Source organism: Vespa velutina, chromosome 9 (genome assembly GCF_912470025.1).
Source record: "Vespa velutina chromosome 9, iVesVel2.1, whole genome shotgun sequence".
Lineage (NCBI taxonomy): Eukaryota > Metazoa > Arthropoda > Insecta > Hymenoptera > Vespidae > Vespa > Vespa velutina.
This window is the reverse complement of record NC_062196.1, coordinates 8,970,489-8,992,405: the sequence shown is the minus strand read 5'-3', so window position 1 is coordinate 8,992,405 and position 21,917 is coordinate 8,970,489. Positions and strand designations below refer to the sequence as shown.

General features: G+C 38.1%; 4 protein-coding genes and 1 long non-coding RNA gene across 14 annotated transcripts in view; 3 read left to right on the top strand and 2 right to left on the bottom strand.

Annotated features, from left to right (window-relative positions):
* Positions 1-208: 208 nt before the first annotated feature.
* On the top strand, positions 209-1,286 carry LOC124951504. The gene is made up of 2 exons (XR_007101623.1): positions 209-633; positions 774-1,286. It is a non-coding gene; the product is annotated as an uncharacterized LOC124951504 (long non-coding RNA).
* A 3,259-nt stretch (positions 1,287-4,545) lies between these two features.
* Positions 4,546-8,167, top strand: LOC124951775 (leucine-rich PPR motif-containing protein, mitochondrial-like). 2 transcript variants are annotated; one of them, XM_047500650.1, is made up of 4 exons: positions 5,117-5,257; positions 5,370-7,594; positions 7,672-7,825; positions 7,920-8,167. In XM_047500650.1, exons 2-4 carry the CDS (start codon positions 5,375-5,377, stop codon positions 8,024-8,026), a joined length of 2,481 nt encoding a protein of 826 aa, XP_047356606.1. In that variant the 5' UTR covers positions 5,117-5,257; positions 5,370-5,374; the 3' UTR covers positions 8,027-8,167. The 2 variants fall into 2 exon arrangements, with proteins under 2 accessions (XP_047356605.1, XP_047356606.1); XM_047500649.1 differs by having other exon boundaries at positions 4,546-7,594.
* On the bottom strand, positions 6,623-10,319 carry LOC124951778 (intraflagellar transport protein 74 homolog). Its single transcript, XM_047500657.1, has 2 exons — positions 9,853-10,319; positions 6,623-9,695 (listed from the first exon to the last, which is right to left on the bottom strand). The coding sequence occupies exons 1-2, from the start codon at positions 10,206-10,208 to the stop codon at positions 8,138-8,140; spliced, it is 1,914 nt and encodes a 637-aa protein (XP_047356613.1). The 5' UTR covers positions 10,209-10,319; the 3' UTR covers positions 6,623-8,137.
* LOC124951779 (DNA primase small subunit-like) lies at positions 7,978-15,355 on the top strand. Of its 5 annotated transcripts, none has more exons than XM_047500662.1 (10): positions 7,978-8,114; positions 10,704-10,854; positions 10,921-11,090; positions 11,149-11,344; positions 11,428-11,638; positions 11,731-12,499; positions 12,579-13,163; positions 13,277-13,435; positions 13,518-13,686; positions 15,094-15,355. In XM_047500662.1, exons 2-6 carry the CDS (start codon positions 10,790-10,792, stop codon positions 12,085-12,087), a joined length of 999 nt encoding a protein of 332 aa, XP_047356618.1. In that variant the 5' UTR covers positions 7,978-8,114; positions 10,704-10,789; the 3' UTR covers positions 12,088-12,499; positions 12,579-13,163; positions 13,277-13,435; positions 13,518-13,686; positions 15,094-15,355. The 5 variants fall into 5 exon arrangements, with proteins under 5 accessions (XP_047356618.1, XP_047356617.1, XP_047356615.1 ...); XM_047500661.1 differs by lacking the exon at positions 7,978-8,114 and adding an exon at positions 10,341-10,529; XM_047500659.1 differs by lacking the exon at positions 7,978-8,114 and adding an exon at positions 10,341-10,625 and having other exon boundaries at positions 13,321-13,435.
* Positions 15,356-16,485: 1,130 nt separating this feature from the next.
* Positions 16,486-21,917, bottom strand: part of LOC124951777 (nephrin-like) — a 73,358-nt gene continuing 67,926 nt past the window's right edge. For 4 of the 5 annotated variants that reach the window (XM_047500653.1, XM_047500655.1, XM_047500654.1 and 1 more), the window contains 7 exons: positions 21,764-21,894; positions 21,282-21,441; positions 20,231-20,524; positions 18,964-19,272; positions 18,443-18,769; positions 18,153-18,343; positions 16,486-17,958 (listed from right to left, as the gene is read on the bottom strand). In XM_047500653.1, coding sequence (XP_047356609.1) covers positions 17,689-17,958; positions 18,153-18,343; positions 18,443-18,769; positions 18,964-19,272; positions 20,231-20,524; positions 21,282-21,441; positions 21,764-21,894 — 1,682 coding nt within the window. In that variant the 3' untranslated portion in view covers positions 16,486-17,688. The remainder of the gene's footprint in view (positions 17,959-18,152; positions 18,344-18,442; positions 18,770-18,963; positions 19,273-20,230; positions 20,525-21,281; positions 21,442-21,763; positions 21,895-21,917) is intronic. The other variant, XM_047500652.1, reaches the window with a different exon arrangement.

Here is a 21,917-nt window from a genome sequence, read left to right as displayed (position 1 = left end):
CGGCACCAATGACGCCTTTCGAAGGGGAAAGATCGACGTGACGGCGTACGCGCAGTTAGTGGGAGGATCCAGGGTTTCGTGGGTGAGGGTAAAGGGAGCGAAAACGGGCTAAATTCTTCGACGGGGGGTACGGAGGGGAAAGGGGAACAAGCTCGGTGGAGGGGAAACGAAGCTGGCCTGGTGGGGATAATGGCAGTCCGATGGTGGGGTGGAGACGCGTGCGAGCCCGATACCAAGCCGAGTTAGGGTTAGTCTGCGAGCAGGCGAGCGAGTGTGCGCTTGCGTGACCCTCGGAGGACTCTGTTCCCTGCTTCCTCCCTCCTGTCCCTCTCTCTTCCCTCTATCATCTCTCTTTATCTATCACGAAAACGCAGTCGATCCATCCTCCGGGGGTCATGCGACCTTCCATCCCGCTTTCCCGGAACGAGCTACTGGATTGAAATCACCGAACGGACGTGCGCTCGTCACCGCTCTTCCACTCGCCAGGATTCTGGATAGGAGGAAACATCTGGAGTGGATTGGACGAGAGAGAGAGAGAGAGAGAGAGAGAGAGAAAGAGAAATCCTTGGAAGAAGAGCAATAACTTAACGCCGAGGTTAAAAGCGCGACGAGCGTGCCGATCGAACATCCAAGGTAAATAGAGTACTGGATTATCTGATAACATGGCTCGCATGACCAACGAAAGAGAAAAGACTGAGGAAAGCTTTTATTTCTTATTATCCGAAAAGGAGAAAAGATTGTACATAAATTGAATTTGTAAATTTATCGCTTAGCGATGAGGGTTAACGACGACGACGAAGAAGAAGAAGAAGAAGAAGAAGAAGGATTGGGAGAAACGCAGAGTACTGATGCCAAGAGTACAATTATTAGTTAATGGCTCGCTCGTTATCAAAATTGATTTTGATACGTTCATTCGAGTACAAAAATGGACTCTTTCGTCTCACGAATACGACGATCGTTGGCCTCGAAAGTCGCTCATAATCTAATTAAATCTAACGAGAAAGGATGAAAATTGACAAAGAGAAAAGATTAAACTGACGCAATCTTCTGGATACATAACGAAAGAAAGATTTCCAACTCACTTAAGATATATTTGGCCCTTTCTCTGTCATATTCTCGTGGAAATCAAGGGACTTCTGCCGAATCAACCTATCGAACCTACCGAACGGGCGACGTTCAGGCGCCAAAGGGATCTACGTTTTACGCGGATGTAAGATTCTACTTTTTGTTCTTGATGCGCGGCTGATATTTATATTCGAATCTAATATAAGTTTTAGTAAACTTAACGAGTCCTTAAGTATCTATATTTAATACCGACCACTAAGTCTATTTTAATTCAAAGAGATCGCGCGCACGCGTGTATGTGCGCATATATATATATATATATATATATATATATATATATATATATATATATACGCGCGCGCGCGCGCGCAACCACACACACACACACACACACACACACACACACGCACATACGCGCGCTCACACACACACGCACACATACACGCGCACGTATACAGCGAGACTTGGAAATAAGTATCGTAGAATTTCTTTCCTTCTTTTCTTTCCCTACTTATCTATATTACTATGATGAATATGAAAGGTGTACAACGAGCCGATACCAAAAGTATAGGATAAATGACAAAAAAGTGTTTGAAAGAAAATATATTAGGATCGTCATAGATTTGTGTCTATCTAATATATACATATATATATATATATGTGTGTGTGTGTGTGTGTGTGTGTGTGCGCGTGTAGCTTATGCTCTAGTCATCCTCTAGTCATGCTCCAGATTGTCTCTAGTCATGAACTAGTCCAAAATCTACTTTTAATTAGTAAGATTCGAGTAAATCCTTATGATTCTAGTCTAAATCATTCTCCAATCTAACTTATTCTAGTCGCAAAGCTGAGATAACGTTTGATCGGGTAATCGTAAATAATGTCTCATTAGTTCCAATCAGTTTAAATATCCGTACAGCACATTCTATCGGACGAAGGGAAATGATTTATTTCCTTTTAGAATATCGTAGTAATTCGACGAGGAAGAACTTTTGAGAAATTTTCCTCGTTTGCTCCTTTTGAATCTAGTCTTTTTGTACCATGTTCTAGTCATTTGAAATTGATAGTCACGAATCAAGGTAATTATTGGGCCAAAATCAAAAGTAAAGTTAATTTATTATATATTATATAAAGCGAATATGCAGGCCAACCATAAATGCAATTCTCGATGAAACGTATAATAAATCGTTTCGGCTTCGATTTCGATCCTATACGAGATACGAGATGTTTAAGTACTATTTCTTTACGACATCTTTACTGGATCATGTATATTTATGTAAGTAAATCGTACGTCGTATATCGCATGTCGCATGTCGCGTACGCAATGCACCGCCAAAACCATATCACTGCCCGTGGATGCGATGCCATAAACACCGTCTCTATGCCAAAACAAAGGTGAAATTCGAATCATTTTCACATTGACGAAGGGAATCGACGTCTCAGGAATTAGTAATATTTTTCCTCTCGCTCTATGTACCATTATCTCATCGAATTTACGTTCAAGGAACGCAATATCAATTTCGATCAAAATTTCATCCTATGCATGAATTTCATCCTATCCATATCCTTTTTATTACGTTGCATCGATTTTTTCCTTTTTCCTCTTTTGGCACTCCCAATCGGTAAAACATCCTCCTTATCGCATATTATCTATTTACTATCGCATATATTATTCGTCCTTGATATTTAATGATAATCGTTCGATAATCCGTTGATGTCCGTTATGGCAGCTACTATAAGGTACTAGATTAGTAATAAGGTACTAGATTAGTTTAATATAATACGCATAGTGCGCGATCTAAGATAGAGTTAAGATTAACTATAAGACAGGTATATCATAATCGAACTTATCGTACGAAAGTGTATCGTACTTTAAAGAAGAAAGCAAACCAACTTCCACGATTAAATTAGATCGTCCACCTTTCTCTACGGATTTGTATCGTTTGAAAATACACAAGTGAATGAGTATTTACGCGGCTGTGCTTATTCTAATAAGTAATTCGTAATAAGATAAAATACGACGATACGAAATTTATATACGAAATTTATCGTAATGTAATACTTATCGCGAGTAAAATTGTAGTTAAGTATGCTCGTAGCAAATGAGAAAAAGAAAAAAGAAAAAAGAAAAAAAAAAAAAGGAAAAATGGTTAAAAGAAAAAGAAAAGAAAAAAAAAAAAGGAAGGGAAAGGGAAAGAAAATAGAAAGGAAAGGAAAATTCGTATCCTTGCAAATCCATAGAGACTGATTAGAGATATTTCAAAGCGATCAGATCAGAGTTGATTTTGCAAATCGGTAATGAATCAGTGGTTGATAATAAAATATCTAATCGTAAAATCTAGTCTAGTAAAATTGTAAATAAAAGATTAATATACGAAGATATATTATCATGAGTGGGATCTAGTCAAGAAATTCCTGGACAAAAAACCCGAAAGTATTCGACGCAGTAGATCGATGCGCGATCTTCTCTTGGAGATACAAGTAGGGTACTCGATCTCAGTCCTAGGACACCTAGAGCTAGGTCATTAAGACAATAAATAAGTACTTGTATGTTCTTTCGTCGAGACTACTTGTGTAAGAAAGAAAATCATTATGCGTGCGTTCTTAATAAGTAATTGAGTTAAGTGGACGTCTTTTTATTCCAAGATTCCCTCATTCTAAGCTTCTCAACTTTTCTCCCTGGAAAATTGGAATTGCGTGTGTATCTTTTAATTTTTATATAACTTTCGACTGTAATAATTATGCGTATATCTATATATATATATATATATATATATATATATATATAATATTTTAAATAAAGAACAATGCGCAATATGTACGCGCTATTATATATATATGTATATATAGATATAATCAGATATTGTCATTAGGTAATTAACGTTTAATATTTTACTCGTAGTCATCAAGTTTGAGCTTTTACAAATGTAGCGCTTATTTAATCGCTTATTTATTCATCTATAATCACCGTGTGTTTTGTGCGTGTACTTTTCTTGTACGATGTAATCGATGTATGTAATTTAATAGCGTGTTGAGTGTGACTACTTCTTCAATTTTCTCATTTGTTTCATCCAATGAAAAATATATCGGTCAGGAAGAATGATATCTCTGATAATTCATAATTTTCAATATCTCATACGCAAAATAAAGTAAAAGAAGAAATAAATAAAAAATCAGGTACAACCGGCATACAAATGTTTTTTCCTTCCGCACTTGCATATTTTTCATAAAAATGTCATTTCACTCATTTATTTATATTTCTTTTCTTTTTCTCGGTCAGTGCAATTCGTAGAAAGGATTATTTCTAAATAAATCGATTTCTATCCTTTCTATCCTTTTTATTCGCAAGATTTATTTTCAAATTGATACAATGCAGTTAATAACGTTGGCAGTTTGACTGTTTTCCTACTACGTTGATCAAATGGAAAAATCGTCGATAGGAGCACTGGTGCCATCTCGAGAAAGCGAGGCGAAGTATAATTTAGCTATATACCCCCATCGCATACGTCGCGTTTTATCAAATAGCTAAGCGATCATGCATTAAGTTTCGCTCAAGTTTTTCTCTTAAGTCTTTAATCTTCTCGTATTAATTAGTCGTATGCAGTCGTCTAGATAAAAATGTATATTTGATTGTACGAAAAAGAAATTTGTCAACGAATCGTATCAGCAACGGTAGCGGACTAAGCCGCGACCAACGATGAAACTATAATTTTAAGGTTAGAAAGATTGTGTGAAATACGAAAAAGATATCTTTCTCTTGTAATGTGGGTATCAGAAGGACCAAATTCTTATCGATATGGCATTGTACAATAGGTTTTCTCGACTATTGAAATATTACAAAAAGACCTACGTGAGCAGTTATCAAAGATTTTGTAGTTTTGAGAAATACTTTGTTGAGAAGAACGATAGCATTGATTTGAAGAAATACGAAGGGCAACACCTTGATTTTCATAATTCGGCGATTTCTAATTGTTCTCCTTCGTTAACGTTCAACACGTTAGAAAACAAAATTTTAAATTTTTGTATAAATCTACGAAATGGTAGGGTCTATCTAAATGATATAGAGGAAATTATTCAAATCTATGAGAAAACGAACAATGTACTATTGGACAATATTGATTTGATATTGCTGAAATGTTGCGGCGAATTGTTATCCGGTGTCGATCTCCTAACAAGACGAAAGTTAACTAAAAAGGTATGGAATTTGCTCGAAAGGAAAGGGTGTGAAATAACGTTGAAACATTATAATGTCCTCCTTGAAGTTTACGCGCAAAATTTGGAATTTATAAATCCCCGTGAATTTTTAGATAATATGACCATAGAACCCGATCAGAGGATATATTGTTCTCTATTGAATGTAATATCAAAAACTGGTGATTCTGAATTAACCGTCAATATGATAAAGAAAATGAAAGGGGGAATAAATCGTTGGAGCAAGGAAACGTTCGATGTGATTGTCAAAGCAAATGCCATGCAGGGGAATATCGAGGAGGCTTATAAAGTAATCGAAGAAATGAAATTCCATGAGATCGTCCCATCTACCGAAACTTACGTTTACTTAGCGTACGGTTATGCAAGGACCGGCGTTATATCAAACGTTATAGACATTTTTCAAGAGTACCATCCTAGTGTTACGAATATAATCGACGTAATAAAAATTCTCATTCGTTGTGGATACGAGGAGCACGTAGATAGGATTTTAAAATTTCTACCTGTATCGTTGAAATTAAATGATTTATCTTTAATTACTAATGCCATTATCGAGCTCATATATGCCGGTAAAAGGAAAAATGCACTCAAGATGATAATTAATCTTCCTACGGAATCAAAGGTTATGAATATTTGCGTGGAATATGTCAGACACTTTGTAAACGAGGGAATACAATTGGATAAATCGGACGAGGATATTTTAAAAATGATACACGAAATCATAGATCATAAATATTCTCCGTTTGTCATAAACGAAGCTACCGAAGTTGCCTTGTCCAAAGGCAGGATATCTTTGGCTCTTAGTTTATTCGAGGAAATGAGAAAGAACGGCATGCCGGTGCGTTCTCATTATTATTGGCCTTTGTTAATAGAAGCGCATGGTAGCGCAGACAGAAACAAGTTTTACTCTCTCATTAAGCACATGATATCCTCGAACGTCGAGATGGATAAAGATACGCTCATTGATTACGTATTACCTTTTGCGAATCTTAATTTCGTTGATCCTATTGAGATGACGAAAAGATTGATCGATAATGGAATTAATTATATGAGCGTGATAGAAAGCGTCAGTGCCTTTCTCTTGCGTGAAAACAAATTAAAGGATCTAATTTTATTGCAATCTAAATTCAAAGTGAAAATTAATTTTTGTGACAGTTACTTGGAAAAGTCTCTTGTCCAGGGATATGATAAAGCAACCGACAAGTTGGCTTTCACGTCGTTGATGTTAAAAATTCTTTATACGATGAAGCCACCCTATTTGTATATTTTGAATGGATTATTAAACGACGCAGCCGAGTTTAAAAAGTTGCAGCGGCTTATTGAATTTTTACAAATATTAAAAAAATATAAAGTAATATTGCCAAGGGGAGAGATCGAAGTCATGAAGAAACGCATTGTTGAGATAAATTTATCGGAGATGGACGAATGGAAAGCTATCGAGGATTTATTGAAAGACATGGACTACAAGGAAATAGATATGAGTGTGAAAGGTGACTCGTCAGATTTGATATTATCATTGAATCCGCATCCAAATAAGATGGACACCGAGGAACTGCGTAATCATATTATAGAACTTAAATCTAAAAATCTGAAAACTCGTGGAGCGATTAAGAAATTACTCGAACGATATTGTAAATGTAACGATTTAAAGGGTGCCGAGGGTATAAAGGAAGAAATTATTTCTAATAATATCGATTGGACACCAGGAATGAGAGCGATGTTATTTGATTTGTATGTAAAAAATAATCTATTGGATAAAGCCGAAGTTGAGTTAAATGAAATTCGAAATAATTTCAATCATTTCATGTTAGATAATAATAAAATATTATCGTATGCTATTTGTTTGGTGAAAAACAATAGATTGGACGATGCATTCAATGCGATAAACGATATTAAAAATATTAATGCTTCTATGAATGTTACTGGCAAATGTTTGCGATTGTTGTCTGCGATAACGAATGGCGAGCGTCATGGCGATGCCGAAAAAATGTTAATAACTCTCGTTAAGAATAATTATTGTAAATTGGAGAATAGTTTACTCAATCCATTGGTAAAAAGTCATATTGAGAGAAACGACATAGAATCTGCCGTGGATAGTTTTCTACGGTGTGCGAAGAAATATAAGCAAACCCCGGCGAAACAAATATTATTAGGAATATTGGTTAGGCATATGGGTGATTCGTCGATACCGGATATTAAGAATAAGTTGAAGAAGGTTTTAAACAGTATAAGAGATATTCACGGAGAGCCAGTGGCTGTGGTAAAGTTGATCCTGGCATTGGCGGAACTCGGTGAAATCGAACAATTACGGGAGATATTTCAGGTCTATTTTGTTTTTCATCATTTATACAATATTATATTATATGTCACATTGTGTTATTTATCTTTTTCTTCCCTCAGATGCGAGACGTGCAAATGAAACTATTGATTAACGATATTCGCAATTACGATAACGACAGTAAGCTGAATATATCGTTAACTATATTCGAAGTCATCAAGTATACCAAGAACATAAATGTAAATCTTTTGTGCGATTACATACTTTCGATCTATGGTATGTACTTATCATATACTTATATATATATATATATATATATATATGCTTTAAGAGTACATTTAAGATACACTTATTCCAAAATCATCGACAGATCAAAATAATGATAGCGAGGGAGCTGACCGATTACTCAGAGAAATGGAAAGGGAATCGATAAGGCCGACTAAAAAGTATATAAGTAAGTTCCGCGCGGCCCAATAAAACGAGGAAAGAACGATTATGAAATGTAATTATTTAACACGCCATTGAGCCCTATTTGAATAATCTTCGAATGAAGATAAGAAAAATGGTAAGAGAGCTAAGAGAGTTCATTCAATAAAGAGTTTTGGAATTTTCTTCGAGTATCGTACCGTATTCTTTCATCAATTTCAAGGCTTGCTGTTTACGCGGTAAATAATCAACTTGTTCCTTTTGTCGTACGATTAAATCATTGCTCTTTTTATTTTCTTCCCTTAGATCGATTAATTTCTTTTCAAGCGCCTCAATCTCGAGAAAAATTCTATTATCGTTGAAACGCTCCTTGATTCGTTTATAATCATCATTGACAGTTTTCAATTCTACCTCGCCGATCGTTCGCTCGTCCATCAACCTTTTATGCTCGACATTCGCATCCTCGCGTTTCATTTGATCTTTCACTTTGAAACCATTGAAATCTTCCAACTGAATTAATTCATATTCCCTGCCGTGCGTTTGTTCATTAATATCGCCTATTTCTAATCTCAATTTATCCTCCAATATTTCCAATTTGCGCAATGTCTCTTTTAAATCGATATAATCGTTTCTTAACACTTCGAAACTTCGATTATTATTAATATTATTTGCCGTAGTACGCTCGCCGGTCTCGTAATAATCCTCGTGCTTGGACTTATTTAGAATCAATAAAACCTCCTCGTTCCTCGTTAAGTTATGCCCATCCGCGTCACCGCCGCCGTTCGATATTCTTTCCAAATACTCGACTATCGATATCTCCAATTTCCTTATCCTTTCCATTTCTTCGGCTTTATTGTCGTCGAAGGTGGCAGCGAATTGCTCCATAACTTCCTCACGCTTTCGTAACTCTTTATATTTCGTTTGTTTATCGGCATTGCCATCCTCCAAATCTGTCTCCAATCGTTCCAATTCCACCTCCACCTCGGCCAGACGTTTCTTTTTACCCGCGAGTTGGGCCTCCGCGGCCGCCATCTCCATATTGTCCTGTTTTATCTTCACCAATAATTCCTCCCTTTCTTTTTCAGGCGGCAATCTGTTGCCCTCTTCCTCCCTCAGTTTATCCCTCTTATATTCGCCGTCCATAATTTTAACGTGTAACTTAACGGCCTCCTGTTTAAACGGGGACAACGCCATTTGTTCCTCGAAGTGGTCCTGTTCCTTCGACAACACCTCCAGTTCCTCCTGCATAAGGGCGATCGTTTTCTCGACCTTAACCTTTTCCTTCCGCAATATCTCGTACCTTTCTCTCGTACCTGGATCCATCATGTCGATCAATTTTTCCGTACGTTCCCTCACCGTTCCCATTTCCTTTTCCGTTCTACGCAATCGTTGCTCCATTTCTTGCCTACGCTCGAACATATCCTCTATCTCGGCCATGGACCGTTCGTTTCTCGATAACAGTTCTTTCGTCTCTTGGTCCATCGATTCCTTTTCAATGTTCGAGCTCATTTTATCGACGACGATATTATAATCGGCGAGTTCTCCCTGTAACGCCGTTAATTCCCCTGCCAAATCCTTCGCCCTTTTATCGTAATGCAATATAGTGGCCCTTTCCTTGTTCTGCATGTCGATGTCCCGTACGATAGTCGCCATCTCTTGCGACAATTCTCGCATTTTTAATTGTACGAGTCCCTCGTAATATCTTTTGTCCTGAACTTGTCTGTATGATTGAAAAAAGAAAAAGAAAAAAAGAAAAGAAAAGAAAAGAAAGAAAAAAGAATAAATAAATTATAAATTAACCAATCGTTAACGAAAAGTAAGTAGGTAAGTAAGTAAGGTATTGATTCGATTCGTAAAAGAAAGGAATGATAACGAACCTCGTCATCGACGTGCCTCTGCCAGCAGTACCAGGACGGATAGAGGCAATTCCGTGCTGGGTAATGGGTCTTTCCAGACCGGACATCGATAGTCCCGTATTCAAACGAGACAAACCCGAAATAGAAGCCGAAGGTGTCCTAACGGCCAATGGCGCATTTCTAGCCGCAGGAGTCGCGGATCGAAAGCTACTACCGTACTCTTCGATCTCCTCTTTGATTCCTCTTCTAGAGGTTGGTCTTTCGATTTCATTACTTTCGATCTTTTTTTTTAAGGTCTTGTCGAGCGTCTCGCGGCGCCAACGAGTCACCGGCCTTTCCATTTGCTTTTCGTTACCCGCTTCGCCCTCGAGATTCATCGGAGGGCGAAAACTGACAGTTGAATGATTTTTCTTCTCTTTATTGCTTTCTTCTCTCTCTCTCTCTCTCTCTCTCTCTCTCTCCCCCCCTCAGCCAGGCTTGCTTTTCTCTCTTCGACGCGCGGTACTAAAGTGAACGGGGATAGTATAGAAAATATTTCTGATTCGTTCGTCGATGTTTACGTTCTCGTTGCCACGGCAACGAAACCTAACCTAATTGCCGTCAGTGGCAAGTATAGAGTTTTTACTTTGTGCCGTGTAAACTGTAAAGTTTGTCATTTTGTTAAAAAGTAACGCTTTGACAATTAGCATTGACAATGAGTACGTGCAACGAAAATATTTACAAATATCTTGATATTTATTATGAAATATTATTTCCGTACGAAGAGCTATGTACTTGGTTAGGTTATGGAGACGGTATCGAATTACAAGAACTATCTCATGTTATATCTCGTACGACAAACAATATCTAACAGTTTTTTTTTCTTCTTTCAGTCGCCAACATATCATTCAGAGAATTTTCATTGAGACTATTAAATCAATTGTTCATTAGAAACAAATCTTTTCCAATTCCTAGTCAGATGAAGGCAACTATTCTTAAGGAACTTCCAATAGCAATAAATATTGGTGCGATATATAACACGCCGTAAGTGAATAGAGTTAACGAGAGAGTATTCAAGAAAGATAGAAGTAAAATGAAGAAAAATTTCAGTCCGCGCTGCAAAAGTATAGCAAAGTTCTTCGTCGAGAAGGAACTGGTCTTTGATGTAGATATTTCTGACTACGACGACGTGAGGACGTGCTGCAAGGGATCTGATATCTGTACAAGATGTTGGAAGTACATTGTTATCGCCTGCAAAATATTAAATATATGTTTAAGACGTAAGTATTTGGGCCATTATTAGATCATATTTATCAATATGAATCTCTTTCTGTCTAGATGATTTTGGTTACGATCATATACTGTGGATCTTTTCCGGAAGAAGAGGAATACATTGTTGGGTTTGCGATAAAGCTGCTAGAATATTGAATCAAAGTAAACGCAATGGGATATTGAATTATATGGGACATGAAACGTTAAAGTGTTTCATCAAGGAGGACCATTTCGAAATAAGAAAGTTGAATTATTACGACAGGTTCTCTCTCAGTCATTTCCTTCGTTCATCACGTTTGATAATCATTTTAACAGAACATAAATATAAACAATGAAATATTTCAGGCGCGTTCTTGCTATCATAGAGCCTGAATTTATACCTTTATGCATCGTAGATCAAAATCTACTTGGTACGGAGGAGGGAGTCGATTATTTTCTGGCTCTACTTCCCGATAACGAGGCACAGACAGACGTTAAGCAATTATTTAATGATCGCATAAGCAGTATCGATAGGTGGAACTCATTCACCGAATATCATAAAAATATGATTAATTCCGTACGATTGAAACTTACTTCTAAGTATTTTAATAATCAAATTCCTGGCGCTATAATATATAAATTTTTATAAATACTCGATTCTCTACGTAGGGCATAAATTATTGGAAGGGACTGGATGAATATCTAGATCATGTAAAGTTGCATTATTGCGGTCCAAGATTTGATAGGAATGTAACAGAGGGTACAACGCATTTGTTGAGATGCCCATTTTCTGTGCACAATGAAACTGGCAAAATCGTTATACCGTTCGACTTAGACGAAGTAGAAAAGTTTGATCCGTCGGCCACTCCTACGACAAAACAGTTGATTAACGAAATTAATATTCTAAGGAGAAATCGGTCGTTCGAAGGAGACGTAGGTTATGGAAGTGATCATCACGAGACTAGTTTAAGGAAACCTATGGATATTTTTCAAAGATTTGTAAAACGAGTAATACAAACGAAGTAAAATTATAATCAATGTTAAATGAAATTTATCGTTAAAACGGTTCTGGAGTGTACTTAAATGGAGCTCGTACTTTTCCTGTGCATTTCTATTCGCCTTTATCCCCAATGTATATCGTCATCGTCTTGCAGAGATATCTTCTCACGTGTCCTTAGGGTCCTTAATGGTTAGCAAAGATAAAGGAAGGAATAGATCAATCAAAAGGTCTATTCAATAGACCTTTTTATTCTCAAATGTGCGATCTGAATTTGCATCATCGTCGTTGGACGATCACTTTTTGTTTTCAGCGTATAGCATATAGCACATGGCACATATACATTATTGGATTATAGCATTAGGCACGGCCAAGATGGCAGGGACAACGAGAAAAAGTTTATTGGATGTGGTGGAAAAAAATTTAAAGATTATTAACTATGTAAATATGATTATATTGTTCGCTTTATCCATCTATGCCCACTATATTATTCGATAACGCACAATTATGCCATTTTCAGAGTACATACGTAACACGATTCTCATATTTCGGAGAATATTTTCATAGTTCGGAGGAATTCCAAGAGGTTGCCTTAAATGATATTTTGGCCCGATATACATTGCTCATAAAGCAAAAAATTGCCCGTTAAACTTTGAAGAACTATTTTTTACCCTGCATTTCCTACAGGTAATGAGAAGGATCGTCAAAGGACTGCACGGTAATTTGAACGAAAATCTCGTAACCGGTTTGTTACTCATTTATCCAAGATTTTACATACATCTCTTGGAGGTACGTAAAATTGTAAAATTGTGTTAAACAAGATTGAACAAGAAGAAGAAAAAAAAAAAAAAAAAAAAAGAAAGAAACAGCACAATAAAATCGCCATAAGTTTGGCCTGTCTGAAGGTTATTGAAAAAAGACATGTGAAAGGAGATGAGAGATGAAACGACAGGAATGATGGGAGAGACAAGGAGATGACATAAGGAGATGCGCACTCATTCCGAGTAACTTAATTCGATAAGTTTATGTTAATAGGGCCCGGAAGACGTTATTTACATGCATGTCAAAGGCATCTGTGAGAATAAGAACGGAGAAGGAAAATTTGGTAAGGCTATTGTTTTACCGACGTATCATCACGTTAATCACGTGAGTTATGAACGTAAAAGGCAAGGCGCCTGCATAGCTTTGTTTATTATTTTCCTTCCATTGTTCTCGTAGAGATTTTTCATCGATTGGTTTCACGTTTACACGCTGGCACCTAGCTTATTGGAAAGGATAGAAAAGCAAACGCTAGAGGATATTAAAAGACAAATTTCAAATTGCTGCATGAAATTATATCATCTGTGTGACTATATATCAAGAGTAATGCGCGACGGTGTGAGTAGAGATCGACAAATATGTAGATATACGTATTTGTATAAAAACGACAATCGTCTATGTTCATTGTCCTTTTTAATAGGCGAACGACGCTGTAGAAATTTTATATCATTTAAATGAGAAAGTACCGCAGTATCTTCCCGAAAGTACCGTCTTGGAATTCTTGTTAAACGCAAAGTCAAGCGTATTGAAGACCGTCGAAGATTATTTACGAGTTTACACCGAAGTACCCTTTATAGAATTTTACGATGGTAATCGAATTTACATTCTTTATTTTACTTTTACATTATTCACGTGCACGAGAAGGCGCGATTCGGGCCAAAGGATTTGACAGATTCTGGCCTTGAATAAAAACGATTATTTATTAGAGAATATTTACAATATCAAAAAAAAAAACGATCTTTTTTTCCTTTTTCTTTTCTTTTTCTTTTCTTTTCTTTTTTTTTTTCTTTTTTTCTCTTTTTTTCCTTTTTTTCTTTTTTTTCTTTTTTTGTTTTTTTTCTTTTTTTCTTCTTTTTATGAGGATACACAAAGATGATACTAAACTATACGATAAGTACATATTACATACAAATGTCAGTGTTTCTCTGGCAGAAAGCAGAAACCCCCGGTTCAGGCAGTACGGTTCGAGCAGTACGGTGCCTCGACGATACTCTTATTCTAACGAATCCTTTCATTTCAATCATATCGAATTAATCCACGAATCGTACAGTATATGCGAGAAATATGATTCGTGGTCGTGCCACTACGTCGTTCGCGATAGAAGAAACAAGAACAAGCACTTTGGACTCGCGTCTCGGCACGTTCTAGCCGTCACGTACGTTCATTTGATAAACTTACGCAATACTTATCCTCCGTTGATGTTTTCTTTTGTTTCGTTTTTTGATTCTTTCTTTCCTTTTTGTTGCTTTTTAAAAATATTTCTTTTTTCTCATTTCAATACTTTGGTATCAGGAAGAATGTCTGAGAGAATAAGTACTAGTTTATGTGTAATTTATCGCGACGGAAGAAGGTCTGGGTTGTATCTTACGAGCGGATACATGATACCTCATAAATTTTTCGCCCTTGCTAAGAGCATAAATATAATAGAAGACGCGTATCTATATTCTCTTTATACCGTTAAGCATTATTTTCCTAAGAAGTCTGAACATTTTCCAAGGTATTGTATTTCCAGCAAAAGTACAATTGTATGTCAGCGATGCCGGCTCCTATTCGAAACGAAACTTTCATACATATCGCGTATATTTATGCGCCCTGCTATGTCTCTTTCAGAACTGCTGATGGAAATTTAATAACTTATACAAACCGACGTAATTATCATCTCTTTTGACGTATCAATAGGATCTAATGAACGAGACTGACACGGATGATAGTGCCTTACGTTTTCAGTTAAAAAGTTGCGCTCACAAATTCAAATAATTTCATTGCGTTACGCTAGATCACAATTTCCTCAAACGGTATATATTACAAAACTTGGTTGGCCCTCGTAGCCGATGTTATATATTGATTGTTACATCCGTATTATTCGTCGGCCGAATTCTATACGCAAGCATTCTTTTACCCATTCTAATAGGCATTGGTTTTATAAGTGGATAACGAATATCATGAAATGGCAACGTGAGACACGTTCGTCAAACATTGATACGATCATTTTACAGATACAAGTTGGCCAGCTACGTCGGACAATATGCCTCGTTATGGCGCGTTGGAGAAATGCGTCGATCGAGAAAAAGGCGAAGATCCAATGAGGAAGAAAACATAGACTTGCGAAATGTTCAATTTGACGATATCATCGAACGTGTTTTATTTTCTATTATGTTAGTTATATCACGACGAGAAACTTAAGTAGGAGACTTTTCGAGTCTTGTGAAATTTTTTGCATTTAACATTTACGAGTTGAAAATAAACGATCAGAGTTATTATTCATCGTATCGTCAACATTTACGACCGAACTCGAACATGCGAAAGGACGAACAAAGTCCTCCTTTTATTTGGTGCGTATCTCTCTGTGTGTTTTCTTTGATTTCGTGTAAAATTTCTTACAAGGATAAATTACGCATTTTCCAATTTATCAATCACTAACGTGTACATATGTCGATAGTACATTCGATTATGTACCAACATCAATTCCATCAATGGCAATAATAATTAACAATTCATTTAGTAAACATTATATAGTCAGATTTCTCAGAGATATAACTTAATGTCTAGCGATCGAAAGAACACATTCACGTAGAAGTTTAGAGAAAAGTTCAGTTTCGACGTTCAGTTTATTAACAAATGACTCTGGCGGAAAGACAGACGCTTTCTCAGCTATGTACCTAAACGCCGTATAAACTTTATTCGGACCTTTCAGCTTCAACTTTTCTCTCTCCTCTTTTTCTTTTTTATCCTTTTCACCGCTTCAAATATTTTTCTGTTACTCGCTTCATCATTCAAAGTTGGTATTTACAAGACGAAGCAAAATGTCATCCACTTTCTATGCATCCCCTTAATCTTAAATCGCGGAAATGGAAATCGATTTATTTTCTTTCTACGTTAGAACATAGGTAACGTACCGTCGTCGTATCGCCGGCGCCGGTAACGAAATCGATAATCGACGAAAGCCATACACTCGCACATTTTGCTCTTTTATACAAATTTGCAGATCTACAGGAAGGAACCACGGTTGAAACGCGGCTGAAACGCGGCAGCCCTCCTCGCTGCGTGACGCAGAAGAGGGTACCTATTCGCACGGCCGGGCATATTCGTCCTTATAACGATTAACGATACGTTCAGTTATAATACATGGGAGAGGCAACGAGAAATGACCTCCGGTGATACATTAGATTTCCAACAAGATTTTCTTAAGCATCGAAACAGGCAGTAATTTTTAGGACTATCGCAATTACGTACCACGAGTGACAGACTTAACTTAATTAAATCGGCATTCATCTAATTTGAAGAGTTAAGATAAAGATTCATTCTTCTTTTTTTTCCCCTTCTTTATAAAACAACGCTCATATTTGTGTGTCGTTAGTACGATTATTCGCAAAAAGGGGAAAATGTTATTTTCTTTTAAAGACATTATCATACAGATAGTTAACGTTACAATAAAATCCAGAATATTGTAGACTGAAAGAAACCAGGGGACTTGCTTTGACTTGCTTTTCGTCGTCGTCGTCGTCGTTCGTTTTCTTTTTTCCTCCTTTTTCTTTTTTTCCTTTTTTATCTTTTTTTTTCTTTTTTTCTTTTTTTCTTTTTTTCTTTTTTTTTTTTTTTTTTTTTTGTTCGAACGCGTTATTCCTTTACACACTCACACACACACACACTCTCTCTCTCTCTCTCTCTCTCTCTCTCTCTCTCTCTCCCCTCCCCCCTTTTCAAACGTTTTGTTCGGTTTTCATGGTGAAAAACCAAACGATATGTTTCTATCGCGTTTCCTCGCTTTCGATCCCCTTTCCCAACAGTCTACGTTTTTAACTTTTGCCGGCTCCGGCACGCCGCGCCGTGCGATCGATTTTTCACACGATATCGCACCAACGAATTAACCCTTTTCAGTATACGTTATTCTGGTTGCACGATCGATTTTTGAATTTCGTCTACGTATTTTTTACTTACATCGACTAGACAAATTGTACAGTATGTACCGTAGTAAAAGTTGAATAAACTTTATGCTATTGATTTGTATAAAATATCTTCCATGTTCCAAAGGTATATACAGTACATAAATTACGCGACGCTGTGTATATGTGTTCCTTTGTGTATTCTCAAGTGTATGCATGGAGGTACATGCGTGTGCCTGTATATATACACACTTTCTCATTCTCAACTGTACATATGTATATTTATATATGTACAAGCACACGCAGGCACGTACTACACACGTGTATGTGTAGGCATTCGTACTAAATGTCACGCGTTCGTACACACGGCTCGCTCGCGCGCGCGCTCTCTCTCTCTCTCTCTCTCTCTCTCGATTCACATCCATACACATTCATCGACGCAGTATCAGTTTCAAAGTCTTCCTTTAATATAAAAAGGGCACTTGATTCAACATAAGTTCGTAAAATGACGATATCATTTATGGGGTAGGAAATAAATTTGTTAAAATAAAAGAGGCTTGTGTTGTTGAACTCACATACGACGTGCGTCACATACGTTTTCTCTCTCTTTCGTACTTCTTTCGCAAGCGATAAGATAATTAACAATGAATCTTCTTTTTTTCTTTTCTAATACATGGTGTAGTTCTCAAGGATTCGTCAATTACAGCGTCACACCGAGCTTTCTCTTTTGGCCATCACAACGGGTGTAGTCACGGTCGCCTCTTTTTGCGACTGGACGCAGCACTGAGCAGGAACTCTCGTTTCGATGTCCTTCGACAAGAGCGTGCATGTACTTGGACAGGTCCTGCCGACGACTCCTAACCCTGTGTACAACATCGGTGGACTCATCGTCATCGATTGAACGTTCTGAGTCGGCCAGTGTTGTCTCGGTAGGGTGCACACTCCATCGTCGTACACGCTCCCGATGATGGGCTGAAACTGAAGGATCTTTTTGATTTTTATCTTTCCCCCTTTAGTCGTATCATTAACCCAGCCCCCCCCCCCCCATCCACCCTTCCCCCGCCCTCTCAGTCGCACCCCCCCTCTCTCTCTCTCTCTCTCTCTCTCTCTCTCTCTCTCTCTCTCTCTCTCTCTCTCTTTCAAGGGAAAGAGACAACGGCATTTTTTCTTACACTTTTGTGTTTGGTAGATAAATTTGAAAATTCGTGCAGGGGCATCCCGTTGCGAATGGTGCAGTAGCCAACGTAGCTGCCGTGCCCGGTTAAAGAAGTGATGGTAGAGTGTTCCAAGAGACTTCTAGACGGAGAGGTTTCTATCGTCGATACCAATCGTCTTTTTCTCAAGTATTCCGAGGGCTCGTCTCCTGAGAAAACACGCACGAACGGATAATTAACGATTGATATTAGAAAAGTGAAAAAACGTTTTTCGATCGTCACAGATGTGCATGCAATACGATACGAACCGGTAATTTGTTGAGGTATAATGTCCGGATTCTTTTCGTCGCTCTCACTCAAGTCACCGCTTGTTTCCAATTTCCTGAATGGACTACCTGGATGCTTTTCGTCGTTGAGAAGGCTGCTACCTTCGCGGAATCTCAGTTCGCGCTGTATCGGGACCGATTTCGTTTGCTTCCCATGTTCCTCCATTTGCGATTTGCCACGTTCCTCGACGTTCGTGTGTTGGATCCTCAAAACGATCATGACTATTACCGCGACGATTATCAAGGCCGTTATCACGCCGATCATGACACTGAACATCGGCGTTAATCTAACGTTTTGCCGTGGCCTTTCTGAAATAACCAACGACTGATCTTATTTTCCATATTTATTCCGTCCGTCTAATTCGTCCTTTTAGGACCGGAGGAAAGGTAGGAGAGTACGATTGTTACTTTTGCAATCCCAACGACATACTCTCCCTCCGATATCTCGAGATTAATTTGTGGCTATAAAAAGATCGTTGCGAGAAAAAAGACTGGTCGTTTACCTGACTCGGATGTTAATTGTTTTTCAGGGAGCCTCAACGTTCCTGCCTGCACGACCATTGCCTCGCTGCGTCCTTTATCGTTGTACGCGTAAATGCACGCCTGATAAAGAGCACCGGACTCGAGTTGAGCGACGCTGAAACGCGGCACCGGCGACGTTAAATTTGCACGCAATTCCTGGCTGTTGCTCTCCCTCACCTCGAGAAGAAAGGATTGCGGTAAGCCGCCGTTGAAGCCCTCGGTGCATCGCACCGAAAACGAGTTGGTCGATGTGTTAGAGGTAGTACAATTGTGTACCATATCCGGACGACCTGTGTCAGTATAGGGAGGGCGAAAGAGATAGTTACGATAAATCAAGTTCCTCTCAACCTCCAAATTCGTTCGATTCGTTCGTCTTTCTTTTTTTTTTCTTTTCTTCCTTTCTTTTCTTTTTTTTCTTTTTTAACCCAGATAAAACGAGTTTATATAAAAGTACGTTTGGATAAAACGCGCGCGATCGATGAGCCTTTAGAAAAGAGCGCAATATCTTAGGTGGCTTAACGAAGCCGACAAAAGGAATGCAAATGCCCATTGTTCCTTCGTGGGGATACCTCTATAGGTAAGTACCTCTATAGGTACCTCTTTCGCGCTATTTTTCCAAGCTTACCTTTTGAAAATATAGCCGCGGTAAGGGGGAAAGGTAGGATGTGTCGCGTGGCCGAGAGAGAGGGAAAATATTTTCTCTTTTCTTGTAGTTTTTTTTTCTTTTTTCCTCCCTCTCTTTCTTTTTCAAAGAATATCGCGTGGCGCGACGCGCCGGAAGCACGGTTGTTCCAGATAACAAAAACCAGAGAGAGAGAGAGAGAGAGAGAGAGAGAGAGAGAATACTTTCGTTCTCCGTGAAAAATCGTGCGCGATGAATTTTTGCGACTCCAAGTCCACTAGGGCTTTTATCTTTAGCGGAAAAATGATGATAGCAATTTAGTTTGATTTTCAAGGAACTCGCGTCGCAACAAAGATTCGCTCGGATGACGAAATATATGTATGTGTACACATATCTCTCAAGTTCGACAAGCGAGCATGGATTTATCATAGGTGTATATATATATATATATATATATATACGTATAGCCTATCTTGGAAAACTTTGAGTAGACTCGAAAGTCCCGACGACAAAAGGAAAACGGCCGGATATTACCTTTGTGCTCGGCAATGCCAGCGGCGACATTCGATATTCGATTATCGAGGTCTTTCGATTTTCGTGATCGTTGCTGCATAAGGATAACTCACCGGCGGGTATAATGTGATAGACGCAAGGCACTTGTTGATGCCCTATACGATTCGTGGCCCAACATAGCAACGTTCCGTAATCCAATTCCGTCATTGGCGTGTACGAAACGATCGAGGATGTGCCTGCTCTGGCGATATGACCCGCGGCAACGTCGATACTCTCCGCAGAATTGTTGAACGTCCACCGGAACTGTACTTCCGCGGGATTCGCTTCCACTTGACAGGATATGTTGGCCTTTTCTTGTTTAGCAACACCGTGGAACTTTGTTTGGTTCGGCTTGCAAGTTGGAGCGACTGTAAAAATATTTAAATATATAGAGGATTCGATCGAGTTGGCTTTCGCCAAATGCAAATTAACGCGAGAAAGTAATGGGAAATAGATTTTACCAAAATTATGTGCTAACGTACGCCATTAATAATTTAATAAGCAAAATTGATAGGGCGGAATTCCAATATCCTTGTCGACGCCGTCATATCCTTTCCGTGTGCGCTTTTATAGGAGGATTTAATAATAATTCAAACCAAATAAGCGGACATGTTTGTTATAAATTTATAACGGGTAGATACGTACTTATGTAGGTATATGTATTATATATTGGCAGGATTATTAAACCGTGGGATTTAATTTTCATATTTATAATCGATGGAAAGTCGAAAGATTAATGACGAACGAGGCGACGCGCGACGATTCGCTTTCCGGTCAAATTCCCTTCGAAATCGCTTTTATTTCATCACCGTTGTCGCTGATATACATATAGATTATATAACGTTGTCGCGTTTATGAAAGTGGAATGTCAGGGTTTCGTGGCAATAATTTTCCGCGCTGCTTCTTCTTCTTCCTCTTTTCGCGTAAAAGATAATAACGTACGAGTGTACGTAATTATATATATTTATATATATATATATATATATATATATATATATATCCGTAATATACCATCGAGCCGATGCAGTCTGCCCGCAGACGCGCAGAACCGACGCGCAACTCACCGCCTCTATTACTCTACGTAGCTCGTAGGTGAACGTCGCTTCGCGCGGTCGCTATACTCACACATGACGTTCAAATAGAAAGGCGAGCTTTCCCCATCGCCCTCGACGTTGTATCCCACGCACGTGTAATTGCCAGCGCTCTTGCGGTCGACTCCTTGGAGTACCAAACTCTGGTTACTGATTATAATACCTTGCGTTACGTTGTGATAAAGTGCCTTGCCCTATAAGAACAATTTCACGATGTTTAATTCATTGGTACGGAGAGATGATGAAAGAAAATCTCACTATTCGGCGAAGAAGCTACCTCTTTGCCGTTCGTATCATGACTAATCGTCGCAAAATTTATAGAACTTGAATAAAACGACTTAAGTAAGCTTACTTATAAAGATTACATTCGGATATATATCTATATGTATATACATTTATATATATATATATATATATATATTTATATAGACACATGTACAGGATATATCTCTTTTCTAGGTTTTTTATTATTACCGAAACGAATCGAAAAAGTAAAAGGGGAAAAATTTGTTATACCTGATGACGCCACTCGACTTTGGTAACCGGCGGCTCCGCTTGTATCAGACAATCGAAATAGACGTCCATACCTTCTCGAATGGTGCTAGGGTCCAAGGATGTTCCCAGTTGTATTTTCGTCTCCGGCGTGTCTGTAAATATGGATCGATCGACG

Coding starts and splice junctions, on each gene's coding strand:
- LOC124951775 (XM_047500649.1), top strand. CDS start 4,859: ATGGCATTGTACAATAGGTTTTCTCGACTATTGAAATATTACAAAAAG. Junction 7,595..7,671: donor AATTACGGGAGATATTTCAG/GTCTATTTTGTT, acceptor TTCTTCCCTCAG/ATGCGAGACGTGCAAATGAA. Junction 7,826..7,919: donor TTACATACTTTCGATCTATG/GTATGTACTTAT, acceptor AATCATCGACAG/ATCAAAATAATGATAGCGAG.
- LOC124951778 (XM_047500657.1), bottom strand. CDS start 10,208: ATGAATCTCGAGGGCGAAGCGGGTAACGAAAAGCAAATGGAAAGGCCG. Junction 9,696..9,852: donor AGAGGCACGTCGATGACGAG/GTTCGTTATCAT, acceptor TCAATCATACAG/ACAAGTTCAGGACAAAAGAT.
- LOC124951779 (XM_047500659.1), top strand. CDS start 10,526: ATGAGTACGTGCAACGAAAATATTTACAAATATCTTGATATTTATTAT. Junction 10,855..10,920: donor GGTGCGATATATAACACGCC/GTAAGTGAATAG, acceptor GAAAAATTTCAG/TCCGCGCTGCAAAAGTATAG. Junction 11,639..11,730: donor ATAAAAATATGATTAATTCC/GTACGATTGAAA, acceptor TTCTCTACGTAG/GGCATAAATTATTGGAAGGG.